A 17511-nucleotide genomic window follows, 5' to 3' on the forward strand; every position below is an offset into this window, starting at 1 on the left:
TATAAAACAAAAGAAGTAGACGTTTACTGTCTCCATTCTACCAGTGGGGAAACTGAGGCCGGGAGAGGTGAAGCTCCTTGCTGCAGGGCAGGTGGCGGGTGAGCAGCAGAGCTGAGCTCTGAGCCCTGGGCCGTCACAGGTCTGCGCTGCTGTGCCCTGGCCTCCCTCAGACCGCCACTCTCTCTGCAGTATAACAAGCACCTGTTCGTGCACATTGGCCAGTCGAGCCCAAGCTACAGCGACCCCTACCTCGAAGCCGTGGACATCCGCCAGATCTATGACAAATTCCCGGAGAAGAAGGGGGGGCTCAAGGAGCTCTTTGAACGGGGACCCTCCAATGCCTTTTTTCTCGTGAAGTTCTGGGTAAGCCTGTTCATAAATGCTCCCTTCCTGCCCTCAGCGCATCCACAGCAGCGAGGGGAGCAGGGAACAGCGGGCCTGAGGCGCCCTTGCCACAGGGAAGCTCGGGGAGGGCAGCACCTGAGCCGAGGCGGGGAATGGGCCCGCGAGGCCGGAGAGCGGGTGCACAGGATGAGGTCATTTTCCAGTAGGAGGTCACAGCAGCCCACCTGGGTAGGGGCCTCAGGAGGTGCCCTGCTGGGAAGACGTGCAGGAGACCCTGCAGGGGTAGGTGAAGAGCCAGCCTGCAGCACCCAGTCACCCAGGTCTTGGAATGGCAGATCCTGTGTTGGTTTTGGGTCGTGGAGCCAGGCAGCCATCCTCAGGAGCTCATCTCCAAGACATGCTGGGCTGGACCGAGCTTGGAGAAGGGGAGTGTGGGGCTAGGATAGGTCACCAGGCTGCTGCTGCTGCAGGGCTGGGCCACACCTAAAGAAATGCCAGCCCAGCCTCTCAAACCCTCGCCAGCCTGTTGACTTGCCCTCTGCTCTCCCCACTGCCCCCCTGGACAGTGCTGTGTAGGTAGAGCCAGGAGGCATTGTCCTGCTTGGGAGCTTACCTTGCAGGGGGACCAGTGCACAGAGAAAAGGGGTGCAGGGGAGAGAGTCAGACAGGGGAGTGCAGACCATGCCACTGGCGAGGAGGTGCAGGAATCCTTCAGGCTTTGAACATTCTCAGGGCGTCCACACTGGGCTGGTGGCTCCTCCCACATTCCTCTTCCCCTCCCTTTCAGCTCTGTTAGCAAACGTCTCCTAATACCCTTTATTTGCTCCCAGCCCACTTTGATAATCCAAAAGCTTTGCATATTCACGGAAAAATTTATATATAGTTCCAGGTGGCTTACAGATCCCTGGCTAGGAACTGCCAGCCTAGCCCTCATCCATGGGCAAACCCGGGGGGCTGGCTATGTCCAGAAGAGGCAGGTGCTGGACCTGAGACCCAGGGCTCCTGGTCTTTGAGATGCTTTGTTTTTGTGCTCTGTGAGACAGCGTGTTCTGTGAGCAGGGTGGAATTTGGACCTGGGCCTTAGGGATGGGCAGGATCTGTTAAGCAGAGATGGGAAAGGCTGTTACAGTCCAGGGGAGTATGTGAGAAGTAAAGTCATGGGTTAAGGTGTGTAAGAGGGAATAACAGAAAACAAAAACTGGAAAGGTGAGTTAGATCCTGAAAGGTCCTGATCATTCAAAAGTCTGAGTTTTAATCTATGCCGACATGAAAAATGGGTAATATTTTCTTTTAAACATGATCTTTTTAAATCAATGCATGTTCATAGTTATATTATTAACACCAAGAGGCTCATAATGAAAAGCATCAGATTTTTGTCCTACCTCTCCCCAAACCCCATCCCGATCCCCAGAAGCAGTCACTGTTGATGTTAGCTGTTTATTCTGGGTTTTATCTCCTTAGTTCTAAATAATGTGCTCATATTGCTACGTGTCGATGTCACGGCTAAGACATTATATTTTTATTCCATTATGGTAGAAAAAAATGAGCTCCATTATGGCACTTTCCCCCTTGTCTTCCCAGCGTAATCACATCCTATAAGTTACGTCATTTAGTAGGAGCAATAAAATGTCTGCATTTTTGACAATGTGGATAATCACCAAAGAGCCAAGACGTGTGTTACGATTACATTTCACTTCTTGTACAACTTTTTGTTTTTTCCTGCAAATAAATGGCTTTTTCACTTGCATGTTTTTACATAAACCTATTCTTAAATTTTACAAAATGCTTCATCAGAACCACCATATAAAATTTTTCGAAAGATTTTGTCCAAATGCTCAAACCTATTAGATAATTTATCAGCCCTCCTGTCCCCTGGAGATCGTCATTTGGCACACCTGTTCTGTCCCAGTCTCAACTGCTTGCTCTCCAGGCCTGCGCACCATCATCGTCTTGAGACTGTCCCATGTTGAATCTACGGTTTCCTGGATCTCCTGCTTCTCTTTTTATCGGTGTACCCCGTCATTTACACATCCTCTAGTACCTTCTAAGAAAAGGTGCATAGTAGATAAATGACCCCGCCTCTTTGAAATGTCATTTTTGGTACCTTTATCCTTGATTGATTGATAGTTTGACCAGGTAAAGGATCTAGATCATAAATTATTTTCCCTAGAAATGATTTTCAGGAATCATTTTTTAATGCCCTGCCTGTCTTCTGACACAAGTCGCCTGATACCATTCTAATTCCCTCGCCTTTGTTATGTGTTTTTTTTTTTTCTCTCTGGAAGGTCTAGTTTCCTCTGTCCCGTACGTTCTTCATTAATTGATGAGCTCAGGGTGTGTGTAGCTTTACTTCCCCTTTTTGAGCCAGGAACTTAGTAGGCACTTTTAATTTGTGAAATTACTGTCTTTCAGTTTTGGGAAATTTACTTGTATTATTTCTTTCCCTCTGTTTTCTGTGTGTTCTTTTCCGGGAACCTCTGATGTTGGAACCCCTTGGACTCATCCTCTGTGATTTTTACCATTTTAAAATTTATTTTCCAATTCATTTTCTTGGTATGTTTTCTTGGAGATTTCCTTAACTTTATCTTCTAACTCTTCTGAATTAGTTAAGATCATATCTGCGTGCACATTACATAAAGCCCAAAGTCAGGGTGGCGTAAATAAATCGCTTGTGAAAGGAAGTCTGGAGGTGGACTGTCCGGGGCTGGTGGGCAACCAGTAAAGTCACAAGGGACCTGACTCTTCTCCACCTGCCATCCTCAGGGTATGGCTCTGTCCTCCAGGTCAGGACTGCTAGGCTCCCACCGGCATATCCATGTGTTAAACATCAAAGACCACTGATTTCACATTCTGTCGGGCCTTCCTGGAGGTCTTACACACCACGTAATTAGTGGTATGGTTGCACCTAACTGCGGAGGAGCCAGGGAAACGTACCAAGTTCAGCAAGTTGCTGTTCTGAATAAAATCAGAGTTCTAGTACTTTCTGTTGATGCTGTGTCTTGGTTGAATTGATGGCATGCTCTTGTTTCTTAGTAGTTCATAAGTTAATGGTGAGGTAGATGAATGGAATATGGCAGCATCTCTGCCATACCTTCTGTTGAATATTTAATTTTGACTATGAAATTTCAGTCTTTTAATTTGCAAGAGCTCTGTTTTCTTCTTTGCTTGCATCTTGATCTTGTTTGATGGGTACAGGTGTTCTCTAACCTTTCTTGGGGATATGCGGTGGGAATTATTTTTTAAGTTTTCTTCTGCTCTTTGTCTGTTTCCTTTTAATCCTTGTTTTCTGTCTCTTTTGGTCTCCGTCTTTCAAGTTGGAGGGCTTTCTCAAATGTCTATAATTCTTGGCCATCTGTACATATTTTTAGTATCTTTATGGTGATACTAACTTACCGTATGATTCACCTATTTAAAGTGTATGATTCAGTGGTTTTTAGTGTATTCACAGAGTTGTGCAACCATCACCATGATCAATTTTGGAACATTTTCGTCACCCCCAAATTAAACCCTGTTCCCTTTAGCTATCACTCCCTACCCCCAACCCCCAGCCTTATGCAGTAATCTACTCTGTCTCTGAAGCGTTGCCTATTCTGGACATTTCATATAAATGGATTCATATAATACGTGATCTTTTGTGACTGGCTGCTTTGACTTAGTGTAATGTTTTCAAGGTTCACCCACATTTTAGCACGTGTTAATACTTCGTTCCCCTTTCTGGCTGAATACCTTTCCGTCGTACGGATATACCACCTTTTGTTTACTCATCGTCTGTTGATGGGCATTAGGGCTGTTCCCACCTCTTGGCTCTTGTGACGTACAAGTTGTTGCGTGGACATACGTTTTCATTTCTCTTCGGCATGTACTTCATTGTGGAATTGCTGAGTCACATGATAACTCTTCGTTTAACTCTTCGAGACTGTTCTTCTCCAGCTGCCAGACTGGCTCGCAGAGCGGCTGCACCGTTTCACATCCCCACCAGCAGCATGTGAGCGTCCCAGTTTCTCCACGTCCTCACCAACACCTGACATTCTGACTGTAGCCATGCTGGTGGGTATGCAGTGGCACCTCACTGTGGTTTTGATTTGTATTTCCCTAATGACTGATGATGTTGAGAATCTTTTCGTGTACTTATTGGCCATTTTGATTATTGGCCATTTGTATATCTTCTTTGGAAAAATGTATATTCAGATTCTTTGCCCATTTTTAAATAGGGTTATTTATGTTTCTATTACTGAGTTATGAGTTCCTTATGTATTCTGGATAGAAGTCCCTTATCGAGATATGATTTGTGAATATTTTTCCCCATCCTGTTGGCTGTCTTTTCACATTCTTGATGGTGTCCTTTCAAACACAAAAATTTTTAATTCTGATGAAGTCCAATTTATCTATTTCTTCTTTTGTCATTTGTGCCAGTTGCCCGTATTTGCTAGTGACTGGGAGCTCTGTGTGCAAGCTACAAGGTAGGACTCACTTGCTGGGCTTCACTTTGAGATGACTGGGATTGGGGAGCCAGCTGTTTTATTGGGGAATCCAGTAAATGTCAGTATTTTACTGGACTTTTTTTTCCTGAGGTGATTCTGTTTCTCCAGAGACAACTGCTTTATCTCCCTGGAAGGGGTCACAGCATTCTGAGGGTGGGATGAAGGAGGGGGCTTGGGGGCCCAGCCATTTCTGATGCTGGTGTTCACTTAACTCTGTGTTCAGACTTTTGTCATGCTTGTGTTGCACCCTGTGCCTCCCCTGGTCCCTCCACTCGCCCCTCCAGTGCTGGGCCACCCAGCTCACCTCTTACCTGCAATCCCTCTGAAGGCACCTGTAGGTTGTAATTCCTTTCGCCTCCTTTGTCCTGCAGAATCCATTCTGGTCCTAATGGGCCTGTAGTCTCCTGAAATTTGTTGAACTCTCCTGTTAGTTTGGTTTCTTTACCTTTTTGTTCATCGTTGTGGTGCAGCACATTTTAAAAAGTTCTTTGCTATTTTCACTCTAGTTGGGTGTCTGGAAGGGGAAAAAATAAACTTTTATGGTCAGTCTCCCACCTTTAAGCAGATGTCTGAGAAAATGGATTTCGTTTGAGTGTCACCCCCCAATGGATTGGCAGTCATTATTTGAAATGCTCGGTTAAGAAGGATCTGGAGGGAAAAGTGCTGGGCTGATCGGTAATGTCTGCCATGAGTGTGGCAGGGGAAGAGTAGCATGCTTGTGACGGATCTGTCATCCCTTCTCTTTGGGTAACAAAGAGTCATCGAAGGTTTTTGAACAGGAGAGGACATGGCCAGAGGTGGGCTTAGTTGGATAAGTCAGCCGTCCAGAGTGGAAGCAAGTGGGGGAGACTCCTATAACACAGACCAGGCCAGAGACACCGGCCTCGTCAGGACCTCAGCCAGGAGTGGCTTCAGCTGTGAGGTACGAGGTGGGAAGCTGGTCTCTGTTTCAGGAAGGGCTTAAACCCCTCCATTTCCCTTTCCATCTCCTTGCTGTCCCTGCCAGCCCTGGCCATGGGAATTGGAACCGAGAGGCTTTGCTGTGGACAGCCCATCCACATGGTCGCTGTACAGCCAGCAATGGTGACACCTGGCTCCTGCTGTGTGTCTGAGGAGGTTCCTGGGCTGTCCTGGAGAAGCCTGCACCCTGTGTTGAGTAACCTTCCCCCGACCTTGCTCCCTGCCCCGTCCAGGCTCAGCCATGACTCGGAAGGAGGAGCTTGGGTGAGGTGATCTGTGGCTCTTTCCCAGCACTGACTCAGTTTCCCTTAAGGCGAGATTTGGAGTCAGAAGGGAGGCCAGTTGGCAATGGAGGAAACATTTGTGGGCACCCTGCCCTGGAGGGGGAGGTGGCATATTTGGGGTCCTTTTCACTAGTTCCTGCCTTCTTTCAGTTGTTGGGAGTATTCTGTATTCTTCTAGCCACCCTCCCGATGAAGATCATCCTAGGCCCCTCATTTGACAAGTGAGGGACTGAGGCTTGGAGCAAGAAAGGCCTGGCTTTGCGGCACCCGGCTGGGGTGAGCCTCTTTCCTGTGGTCACTGTTGTTATGTCTGTGCCATGAGACCGTGAGACCCAACCGTGGAAGAGCACAACAGCACTGTTCTCATCACCTCACGTCACGTATCAACACGCTGAATGCCTGCCTCATCCCCAAGGTTGATAACCTTATCCGAAAAGGGGAAGCTGAGGCACAGAACGTTAAATAACTTGCTATAGTTAGTTGGGATCCAGACCCAAGCAGCCGGGCTCCAGAGTGTATGTGTGGAACCATTTCCCTGAACTGCCCTACCTTGCAGAGGGCCTGGGTGCCCTCCCTGCAGGGTCCTGGTGCTTCTGCTCCAGCTGGAGAAGGCTCCGATTGTCTAGAGAAGATCCCCAGCCCCCTGCTGAACAGCAGATAGTGGGAGCGTGGAGAAAGCAGACTTTACTCCGCTTGTGCAGTCAGTGTAGAGTTGGACACTTGGGCATTTTCTACACCTCAGACTTCCTTCCAGAAAATGGGAAATTGTCCAGCCTGGAGGTTAAGGCCAGTGGGAAGGAAGGAGGAACTAGACTGTTCTTCTCCAGCCTTGCTCATGGCCCATGTCCTCTCCTTCCTTCTGACTCTTCGGGTGGGTTGGAGTTGGGACTCATGGGAGAAGAGGAGGAGGGGACGGCTGGTGCTGAGGAAATGGGATTAGGCGGATGCCACGCATGGACGTTGCACCCGGCATGTGCTGTGCACACAGCCCGTGCTCGCGGGCCCAACATGGGCTCACGCTGTGGGTGGGAGAGTCCAGCATGGATCTCGGGGTCCTGGGGTAGTAACCACTGTACAGGGGAGCATGGTGGGTTACATGTAAGGTCTCTAGTGTGTGGAGGTGGGCGAGGCAGGCAGCCCCAGGTGGACATGGAGGCCCTAGTCTCGGTTCTGCCATTTGAGAGCTGTGTCCTGAGCACACGTTGGCTTCTCTTTGCCTGTTTCTCTCTGAAAAGCCAGCAGTATGTTCTTGAGGGCTGCAAAGGGCCATGTCTCCAAGGACCCCCGATTTGTGTGTGTGGTCAGCTGGTGGTGAAGGGGACGCTCTGCCCTGCCCCCACCCCACCCCTTGCTGGAGCCTCAGGGGACAGGTGGGGTGAGGACAGGCGAAATCAGAGACAGGGCATGTGGAGGCCAGGGCAGCTTGGCAGCCATCTGGTCCCTGCTCCTAGTGTGTAGGGAGGGCAGAGGCACCAGAGAAAGACAAATGGATGATGGGGGAAATAGATATTTGTGTTTGCTGACAGTGAAATTTCGGGTCAGTCGTGGGGCACTCGCAGCTGACGCGAACACATCCCTCCGCCCTCGGTCCTAGCTGGGCGCAGCGCTCGGGGGACCAAGCTCAGGCGCGTCGCCCCCGTCCCCTCCCCCGCGCAGGCGCTTTTCGCTCCGGGCCCCTCCGCCCCTAGAAACCCTCCCGCATCGCCGGCTGGAGGCAGCAGCCAATGAGGCAGGCGCGGCCGACACGCGGGCCAATGGGCGGCGGCGACAGTGCGGGGTGCGGTTGCCAGGGGCGGGGTCCGGCCGCCGGCCAGACTTGCCACCCTAGCTGCGGCGTCCGGGCTCGGGACGCGGTTGCCGCTTGCCCGGCGGCCAGCATGGAGGCGTCGCGCCACCGCCTCGGACCCCGCGCGGACAGGTCGGCGAGGGCTGCGGGCTGGCGCCCTCTTGAGCGGGGCGGAGGGCCGAGGCGACGAGGCGGAGGTCCTGTCCGGGACCCCGCGGGGAGAGGCGGGGCTCGGGAGGGAGGCCGGTGGCCGCGGGAGGCGAGCCCCGCTCCCCGCGGGGGACCCCCGTGTGAAGGGCGCGCGGCGGGAGCGGGGCTCCGCAGCCTGCGCCGTGAGCAGAGATTTTCCGTTCAGTCCCGCGTGGGAACCCTTGGAGTTGTCGTTACCAGCTCGGCCTGGCCCCGCTGGGCCTCCGCTGTCCCTTAAAACGCGTTAGCCCTCTCGGCTCGCACTGCCTGAGAGTGTCCCAGACCAGACTGGCCAGGTCTTTCCCCGACGGCTGTGGGGACGTTAGTGGTGTGCCCCATTGCCGCTGCTCTGGGCAGGCGACGCTGGATTCTAGAACGGAGTCCGAGGGCTGAAGAAGCCAGACTTCTGTCCTCCGTCTGCCTTCCAGGAGCGTCTCTTATCCGGGCCGGGCCGTCTTGTTTGAGAGTGTCGTGCCCCTGTGAGTGCTCCTCTCCCGGCCGTGACCCCTTTTCCTGCCTTCGCCAGAGGGAGACCTGGGGAAAGGAAACGACCCGAAATCTCAGCCTTTCCGCATCTTGTTTGCTGGGTTAATGAAAAGTTAATGGGCAGCCGCGTGAAGTCACTGGCTTAAAACCAGCCACGTGGATCCCGCTTTTTATTGTGTTGCCACGGCAAATAAAGACTTGGGTGTAAGGATTTAGCCTGTTACTTAGACGGTAGATTTTTAAACAGTTCTAAGCCATTTTTAAAAATTGTCACTGAGGGGCGACCCCGTGGCTCACTCGGGAGAGTGCGGCACCGAGGCTGCGGGTTCGGATCCTATGTAGGGATGGCCGGTGCCCTCACTGGCTGAGCGTGGTGCGGGCGACACCGAGCAGGGGGTTGCGATCCCCGTACCGGTCAGAAAAAAAGGGAAAAAAAATTGTCACTGAGGAGGTCTTGGGGTAGAGAACACTCATTTTCCTCTTTCGTCAAGTTCTATTTGGTGATACAGCACTCAAATTTGTTCACTGTGCTTTTTTTTTTACCCCCTAGTCGAGAAAAAAACTGTATTTGCAAGTATAAATATGGAAGTGCTAGGAGAGATAAAATTAGTATTCAGCACCTCCGGGTGAATTCACACGGTACTTGTTCAGTTGTGGGCACTCCACAAATTTTAATTGAGTGAACTTAAAGCAGTGAATTTCATGGGTACCAGAAGTTTGGTATAACTATGATGTTTGAAAGGGAAAAAAAAGGAATTCACTTTGAAATTGGGATCAGGAGGCAAAATGGTTTTTAACTTATTGGACTTTAATTTAAAGGTATAATTTTGAAGTGTCTCTCCCTTCTACTTCCCCCCAAAACCGGCTCTTTGACTTTTAAAATTGACATCAGAGGGGATGTGTAAGTCACCAAATGTTTTTCCTGCCATAGGTAATGTTAGTGCAATGCCTGTCACTGTTTAACTCATCTGTTGCCAGGAGGGTGTGAAGGTCTCTTGCTTTTTTGACTTTAGGTTTTGTCTTCAATGTTTTGTTTTTATCTACTTGTGCTTCTTACTTTTGTTTTGTTTTGTTTTTTTTTTTTTGAACCATACATAAGATTTAATGATTTAATGTTTAATGTTTTTGATAAAATACATTGATAGAATTTTCAGTATTAATGCCTTTCTATGTGAGGATAACATCCGACTTTTTTTTTTTTTTTTTTGGCATTTGTTAATTATTTTAATGGGAAAACATTTAATGTGTAATTTATGTGACATCTGACTTTTAATTTTCCTGTGATTTTTTTCCTTTGAATTTTGTGACTTTTTTACCATGAGGCAGATTTATTGTCAGCAAAGTGGAAAAATTATTAACGAGTAAATTTCAAATATTTTTCCTGTAGTTGAAGTATTTAGTGAAAATTGGTAACGGGATTTGAAACAACACTCGACCTTTCTTGCACCTAGGCGTTTTGTATGATAGTTTCCCTGGAGATGGTAGGGGTTGGCTAGTACTGGAACTTGAGCTCTATCTGGCCTTTTGTTAGTGATAGAGAATCAAAGGGTGGTTCATGGTGTAGTGTGACCTTGTGACCTAGAGTCTTCTAAGAAAGTCCTGGTCTATGGTTTTGCATATGCTGCAGTTTTTCTTTAGAAATATGAACAGTACTCATGGCTCAAACAGTAGTCCTAGCCAGTCTTGTTACCTTCTCTCATTCTCTCCCTTTTTAAAAAACGTTTCATCAGATCACCTAATTGTTGACAAACAGACTTACCCAGTGCTTAAAAATACTTGGATTGACTAATACATGATTATAGTATGTTTGGTAAATATCAAAGCGACAGTGAAGACCTAATAACGGCTAACGTGCATTTATTTCTTCAATTGTGAACACTACGTAGAGACCTAGAAAGGAAAGAATAATCTCTGTAATACATTCTTTTCTTTAAGGTCCCTCTGTTCCAAGCAGGTATATTCAGACATTTTTGGGAATCGTTTTAATTTCTGGCTTCTGTTATTCTTTTCTGTGGAATCGTCCTCCCTGTATTTGTGCTCACTGAAAGAATAAGTTAATGTTTCTTCTTACCAAGAGAAAAAGAATGCTTGCATTACTCAGAGGAGGAGTTAAAGCTGCCTTGTTCCTCTGTGTTTGAGGGTTTTAGGGCTAGAAGGAGCCTTGATTCTTCCCTTAGTTCTACTGGTGGAGAGCAGCTCCACAGTGGAATTTAGTCTTCTGTCAAACTAGAATTTCCCGTAGGCTGCTTTTGCTTTATTTCCTCTGAGTCGATTCAATAGAAAAAACTCGTATTACTAAATCTCTTCTGCCTCATTGGACATCCTTACTGTTAGTAATAAATGACTGCTGCAAAATTTTCCTGGCCAGATTAAAGCATGAATCCACTTATGTCTTGAAAGAAGGCACACTGTCCACATGTTGGATCCGTGTGCTGTCTTTATTAACTTGGTAGGAATCTTGATAATGAAGATTGTCATATCTGTCCTTTTGCCTAAGATCTTCTCGGAAAACATTAGTGATTAGTATTGTGTGAGTCACCAGGATCTCTGGAAGACCACAATTCTGAAAAGGATTATCGTGGTACTTTTACTATTTATAAAAATTTGCTGTTTTACCACCTAGCATTATGGTGAAGGGAAGACACCGGAAGCTTTCACTGGGTTCTAGCAGGGTGATCCTGCACAGGTTGTCTACCTCAATTTTCTCCTCCAGATATGAGGGCTTCTTTGGATTCCCTCCATGATTTATTATGAATTAATAAAATAACAAATTTATATATTTAAACTGCACATGAGGGCAGGCCAGTTAGCCCCATTGGTTAGAGCACTGTGTTATAACACCAAGGTCAAGGATTTGGATCCCTTTACCAGCCAGCTGCCAAAAAAACAAAACAAAGAAAAAATTAAATGCACATGGCTAAAATTTCAAAATGTACAAAATGAAATTCAGTGAAAAGTATTTCTTGTTTTCTCATTGACTCCATGTCACCTAGTTCATTCATTGATAAGTTTTTTAGGGGGCCTTCCAAAGATATTCTATGTGTTAAAAAATCTCTTAATATTTCTTTCCCACTTTTAAAGTTTAATGTTGTAATTTTAAGGGTAATATAAGGTAATCTAAACTCTGATATCTACTTTAATCATGGGCAAGATGTCTTTTTAGAATATGAACTATAGTTGTGAGGTTTTTTTGTTTTGGGGATTTTTTGGGGGGGGGGGGGTGGCTGGCCAGTACAGAGATTGAATCCTGGACCTTGGTATCATTAGCACCATGCTGTAACCACCTAATCTAACCAACTAGCCCTAGTTGCAAGTTTAAAATTTTTTCCATGTTGTATAGAAAATAAGACTACATCAAGAAAACAAGAATTATTTTTCAGACAGGCTTGTAGAAAAATCATTGCTATTTAGCTTATCAGGAAGAAATTTCAATAAATCTATAATTTGCCTTTGAGTTTAGCTTTCATCTATTTTTTTAATTTTATTTTTTAACATTTACTTTTGCATATTTGTGAGGTACAGTGTGTTTCTTTTTTACGTGCATGCCTTTTTATTATTTCAATACATGCATATACTGCACAATGATTCACTTAGAGTAGATAGCATAGTTTTGTACCTGTTAATCCACCACTTCTCTTCCCCCTCTGCCCCCCTCCCCTCCTGGTCTTTGGTAACCATCATTCTACTTTCTAGTTCTCTGAGAACCCCCCCCCTTTTTTTATTTTTGGTTCCACATGTAAGTGAGATCATGTGGTATTTGTCTTTTTGTAGCTGACTTACTTCACTTAACATGATGGTTTCCAGTTCCATCCACATTGCTGCAAATGATAGGATATCATTTATTTTCATAGCTGAATAGTACTCCATTGTGCGTATATACCACAGTTTTTCTGTCATTCATCCGTTGATGGGCATTTAGGTTGATTCCATCTTTTGGCTATTGTGAATAGCATTTCGATGAACATGGGAGTGCAGGTGTCTTTTTGATATATTGATTTCATTTCCTTTGGGTATATGCCTAGTAGTATATGGTGGGGTGATACGGTAGATCTATTTTAGTTGTCTGAGAAACCTCCATACTGTTTTCCATAGTGGCTGTATCAATTTACATTCCCACCACAATGTAGGAGGATTCCAAAGGGATCCTGGCATCCTCACCAGCATTTGTTATTTTGTGTTGTTGGTGATAGCCATTCTAACTTGGGTGAGACGAAATCTTGAAAGGGACCTTAGCCAGAAAAACAACTATCTTTGGGGTAACTAAGACCAAGCTGAACATTTTTGTGAGCCCTTAACTTGGAAACTGATAATTATCAGGTTCTTGAGGTTAGCAGAAGAATTAAAAAACTGCCCGGAGATGAAATCATTGCCTCTTATGTTGATTTACTTCAGAGGGGGTGCACCTACAATTCAGGACTGAAACTAAGTTTCTTGTTTTTCTTACCTCTCTAATTGACTGTAAACAAGAGGAGATATGAGAGAGGCAAGACAACCTAGCTGGTTGTAAACTCCCCCTCTTACTTAAAGGAAAACTGCATTCACGTTAATTAGAAATCCAAGTCAGGTATATTTATGATGTTTGACTAAGGTTATTATCTTTGAGCTCTCCCTTAGGAGATAAAGACTCCTACCTCAAGGTAACATCAAGGACTTGAAGCTGACCACAGACTCTGATGCTGAAGTTTCCAATCCATCATGGGACCCTGACATTTGACTCAGACCATCTGCTTCTCCCAGACTCTTCCCCCTTTTTTCTTTAGAACAAAGACCCTTATCTCATCTTCCTGCCTCTTCCCCTTTATAAACCCCAGAACAGGCATCAGAAGTTGGGATGATTTTAGCTTGGTCACCCCCAGGTGCCAGTTATCTGAATAAACCTTCAAATCCTTGCGCCAACTTCTGGACTTTTGAGTCATTTGTTTACTGCGAGAGGGCAAGCTGAGCCTGGTCTGTCGGTAACAATCTCATTGTGGTTTTAATTTGCATTCCCCTGATGATTAGTGATTTTTAGCACTTTTTCATGTGCTTGTTGGCCATTTGTACGTCTTCTTTTGAGATAAATGTCTGTTTAGGTCTTTTGCCCATGTTTTACTTGGGTCATTTGGTTTTTTGCTATTATTTGTGATATTAGGTTTTAGAATGAAACAAGTTTAATGGAGGATTGATTTGTTTCCCTGCTGATACATAGTGTAATTTTGTTGTAATGATTTGATATGTCAGGTAAACTAGGGGCAAAAGTAGGGAGGAGTGTTTTGACTGAATAAAGTTCATAAGCCCTGTATTGGGGGAGTTCTTTTGTTGTTTTTTTTTTAAAAGATGACTAGTAAGGGGATCTTAACCCTCAACTTGGTGTTGTCAGCACCAGGCTCTCCCAAGTGAGCTAACTAGCCATCCCTATATAGGGATCCGAACCTGTGGCCTTGGTGTTATCAGCACTACACTCTCCCAAGTGAGCTACGGGCCAACCCTATAAGCCCTGTTTTTAAAGAGGTAAGATCTGGCGAGATAAAATTATCAATAACATACCCTACTGAAGTTTTGGGCTAAAAAAAAAAAAAAAAAAAGATCAGTAATAATGGCTTACATTTGTGTGTCCTGTGCTTTCATATACTTGATCTCATTCAAGTTTCATAACTCTGAAGAAAGCATAGCAGGTGACATTATCTTCATTTTATAGATGGGGAAATTAAGGCTCAGAAAAGTTGTGCTTGTCATGTTCTGACTTAGGGGAAAAAAAAAAATAGCATGGAGCTGAAAACACTAAAGTCAAGGGTTTGGATCCCGGTCCCAGCCAGCTGCCAAAAAAGAGAAGAAAAGTTATGCTGTAGCTAAGATTACATGATGAATAAATTATGTAGTCAGAAGTAAGATCCAGACTTTTGACTTACAGTCTCCTCTTTTCTTTTTCTCACATATTGTCAAAGTAGCTATTACAGATATTCTGGATGCCATTCGTGCATATAAATGATAACTGGAACTGATTACATTCTTACTATTTTTAGAGTAAGCAGTTGAAGAAATTAGATATTTTAGCAATGTATAAATGAGAATTAATTTTATCCAAAGGAAGAGGAGTGGAAATATTTACTTGGTTTTGTTGGGCAAAAGACTGTGCTTTCATCTTTACACAAGAAAGAGAAGGAAAGTAAACAACATTCCTGAGGAGAGAAAATGTAACCCCCGGGGAAGGGGAGAGTCAGGCAAAAGGAGAATGAATCTAGGTTCTGAGAAATGCCCGCTTTTGAACCTCCGAGGAATAAGTGCATTCTTTACCTTCTGGATCAAACCGTACAACTTGACCTTTCTGTTTGGTTCAGTCAAAAGAATGCGTTTTGCTTTTGCAGCGTGGGACGCGCAGTCTGGAGATAGGGGTTCGCTCGAGGGTGGTGTTGGAGCCGTGTGAATGCTCGAGTCGGCGCCAGCTTCCCTGCTCTTTGCCCACCTGTCCCGCGGCTTCTGCCTTCCGAGGCCTCTGCCGAACCGGCCCCTGGGGAGTGGGTGTTCGTTCCCAGCTTCCACTGAGTCAGCGCCGACCGTGGCGGTCTTTCCCGTGGAAGACAGCTGAGCCTCGATGCCAGCACGTCCCCTTAGATGAGGAGGGGAACTTCGGAAGGAATCCTTTCTGGCGGTTCTAATTTGACCTTCACGTGTCTTTTCCCAGAAGCAGTGTTTTGTTCCTGCCACACGTGGTCTCGGTGTCTCAGTCAGCAGCCGCGCACCCTTCACTGCAGGCGGCCACTTTCCGCTTCTCTTTGGCGTACCCCAGTCGCCAGCGTCGCTGCCCTGCGCTGCTCCCAAGTCACACACGGCTCCCGTGGACACGAGCGCGGCGCCCTGACCGGAGGACGGGTCACTGGGGCCACTCGATTTAAAACATAAATTGTTCCTCCCTGGAATTTCCCATTTCATAGTTTCGGACCGCAGGTAGCGGGAACTGCAGAAAGCGAAACCACGGATGAGGGGGACCACTGCAGTAAGTAGTCACGAAGTGGAACTGTACTGCAGCCAGCAAAGTGACAGCGTATTTTAACAATGTTTCAATAGCAATACAATTTTGAACTTTTGAAGATTTATCTAATTCTAGGAATGTCTGGGTTTCTAACATTAGAAAGACTGTGCAGAAGTTTTTGTAAGGTGTTAATGTCTTGGTGAAATCCTTAAAATCTTGTCAATAAAGACAAGATTAAGGTAATACATTTCTTTGTAGTTATTAAAAAAGTAATATGGAGCAAAAATCTTATATCATAGCAGTAGTTGCCATTTATTGAGTGCTTACTATGGGCTGAATCACATTTAATCCTCACGATAACTTTATGAATTAAGTGTCATTATTCTTCCTCTACAGATGTGGAAACTTGAGGCCCCATAAGGTTAAGTTGTATAAGAAACTCAACTCTAATCATCAGCCTTGCTCCTCTAAACAGGCAATGCAACCCCTTAGTCTGAACTAATATATGTTAAGCAGGGGATCAGCAGATCTTTTCTGTAAAGGGCCAAATACTAAATATTTTAGGTTTTTTAGGCTATCTGGTCTCTGTCCCAATTACTCATTTTTGCTGTTGCAGTGCAAAAACAGCCGTAGATAATACTTAAACAGAGGAGCGTGGCTGTGTCAATAAGTCTTTAGTTATGGACACTGAGATTTGAATTTAATATAATTTTTACATGTCTCAAAATATTATTCTTCTGATTTTTTCTAACCTTTTAAAAATGTGAAAAATTCTTAGCTCACAGGCAATATAAAAACAGGCAGCAGGCCAAATCTGGCCCGTGGGCTGTAGTTTGCAGCCCCTGTGCTAAATCACAAGATAAGAATATTTCTTCCTGGAAGATTGTAGTTGTTCTTATTATGAACATTATTATAAGAGCTTAGTGGGGGTTGTTGTATATTAAAATAGAACTAGTTACATTATGGAGTAGAATCCAGACTTTAATTTTCAGGTTGAAATTTGAGTTCTAAAGATGCACGTATTGTTTGGTAGCCAGTCTCTTTGGCTGTACCTCCCCCTTTCCAGTTTCATACTGAGCATGAAATCACTCTCTTTGGCTGTTAGAGGCACTTTGATGGAAATTTTGCCTACAGTAACTGTATTACTGTATTACTGTAAAAAAAAAAACCATTTTTGTGCTGCTTATAACGGAATACCTGAAACTAGATAATTTATAAAGAAAATAACTTTATTTGGCTCACGATTCTGGGACAGCTGCATCCGATATGGGCCTCAGGCTGCTGCTACTAACAGCAGAAATCAGCAGGCAGTCTGTGGGTACAGGCAGATCACATGGCCAGGAAGCTGGAGGGGGTGGTGGTGCTAGGCTCCTGTAAACAACCAGCTCTCAGGGGAACTGATAGAGTGAGAACTCACTCACTACCCCCACCCTCAGCAAGAGCATTAATCCATTCATGAGGGATCTATCCCCATGACTCAAACAGCTCCCAGCACTGCCACATTGGGGATCAGATTTCCACATCAGTTTTAGGGGGACAGCACATCCAAACTCTATCACTAGCCCATATATAAACATCATTGTGCTAATAACAGATTATTAAGTGCAAAATTAGAACTTGAAGGCTATTTAAGTGTCCGTAAACTGAAAGGAAGTAATGATTGGTGATTGGTTCTATGAAATTACAAAAGTAAAACGTGGGACATGGAACCTTTTTCTGTTCTACTACCCTCGTCTCTGATTTACAACTGCTGTCCTGGTATGACTACTAATAATATGCTTTTTTAATTCTCAGAAATGTCTGTTTTGAATAATTTATTTTTTATTTTATTTTTATTACAGTTGATTGTACTTATCTCTGGGGTACAGAGTTGACTATCAATACCTGTGTGCAATATGTGATATTCAAATTAGGATAATTAGTCTATTCAGCATTATACAATGTAATTGTTTTCTGTGGCCCTTTACCAATTCCTCCCTTCCCCCTTCCCCTTGCCACCTGTGTAACCTCAGTTTTGTTCTGTCCTTTTGA

The 17511-nt window shown here is 45.2% G+C and overlaps 2 protein-coding genes across 2 annotated transcripts in view; both read left to right on the forward strand.

Annotated features, from left to right (window-relative positions):
* Positions 1-7898, forward strand: part of LOC134391870 (transcriptional enhancer factor TEF-3-like) — a 49736-nt gene extending 41838 nt beyond the window's left edge. Inside the window, exons 6-7 of the mRNA XM_063115775.1 lie at positions 190-522; positions 7665-7898. Coding sequence (XP_062971845.1) covers positions 190-522; positions 7665-7898 — 567 coding nt within the window. The remainder of the gene's footprint in view (positions 1-189; positions 523-7664) is intronic.
* A 16-nt stretch (positions 7899-7914) lies between these two features.
* TULP3 (TUB like protein 3) overlaps positions 7915-17511 on the forward strand; it is a 73623-nt gene continuing 64026 nt past the window's right edge. The window contains exon 1 of the mRNA XM_063104442.1: positions 7915-7988. Coding sequence (XP_062960512.1) covers positions 7948-7988 — 41 coding nt within the window. The 5' untranslated portion in view covers positions 7915-7947. The remainder of the gene's footprint in view (positions 7989-17511) is intronic.

This window comes from Cynocephalus volans, chromosome 1 (genome assembly GCF_027409185.1).
Source record: "Cynocephalus volans isolate mCynVol1 chromosome 1, mCynVol1.pri, whole genome shotgun sequence".
Lineage (NCBI taxonomy): Eukaryota > Metazoa > Chordata > Mammalia > Dermoptera > Cynocephalidae > Cynocephalus > Cynocephalus volans.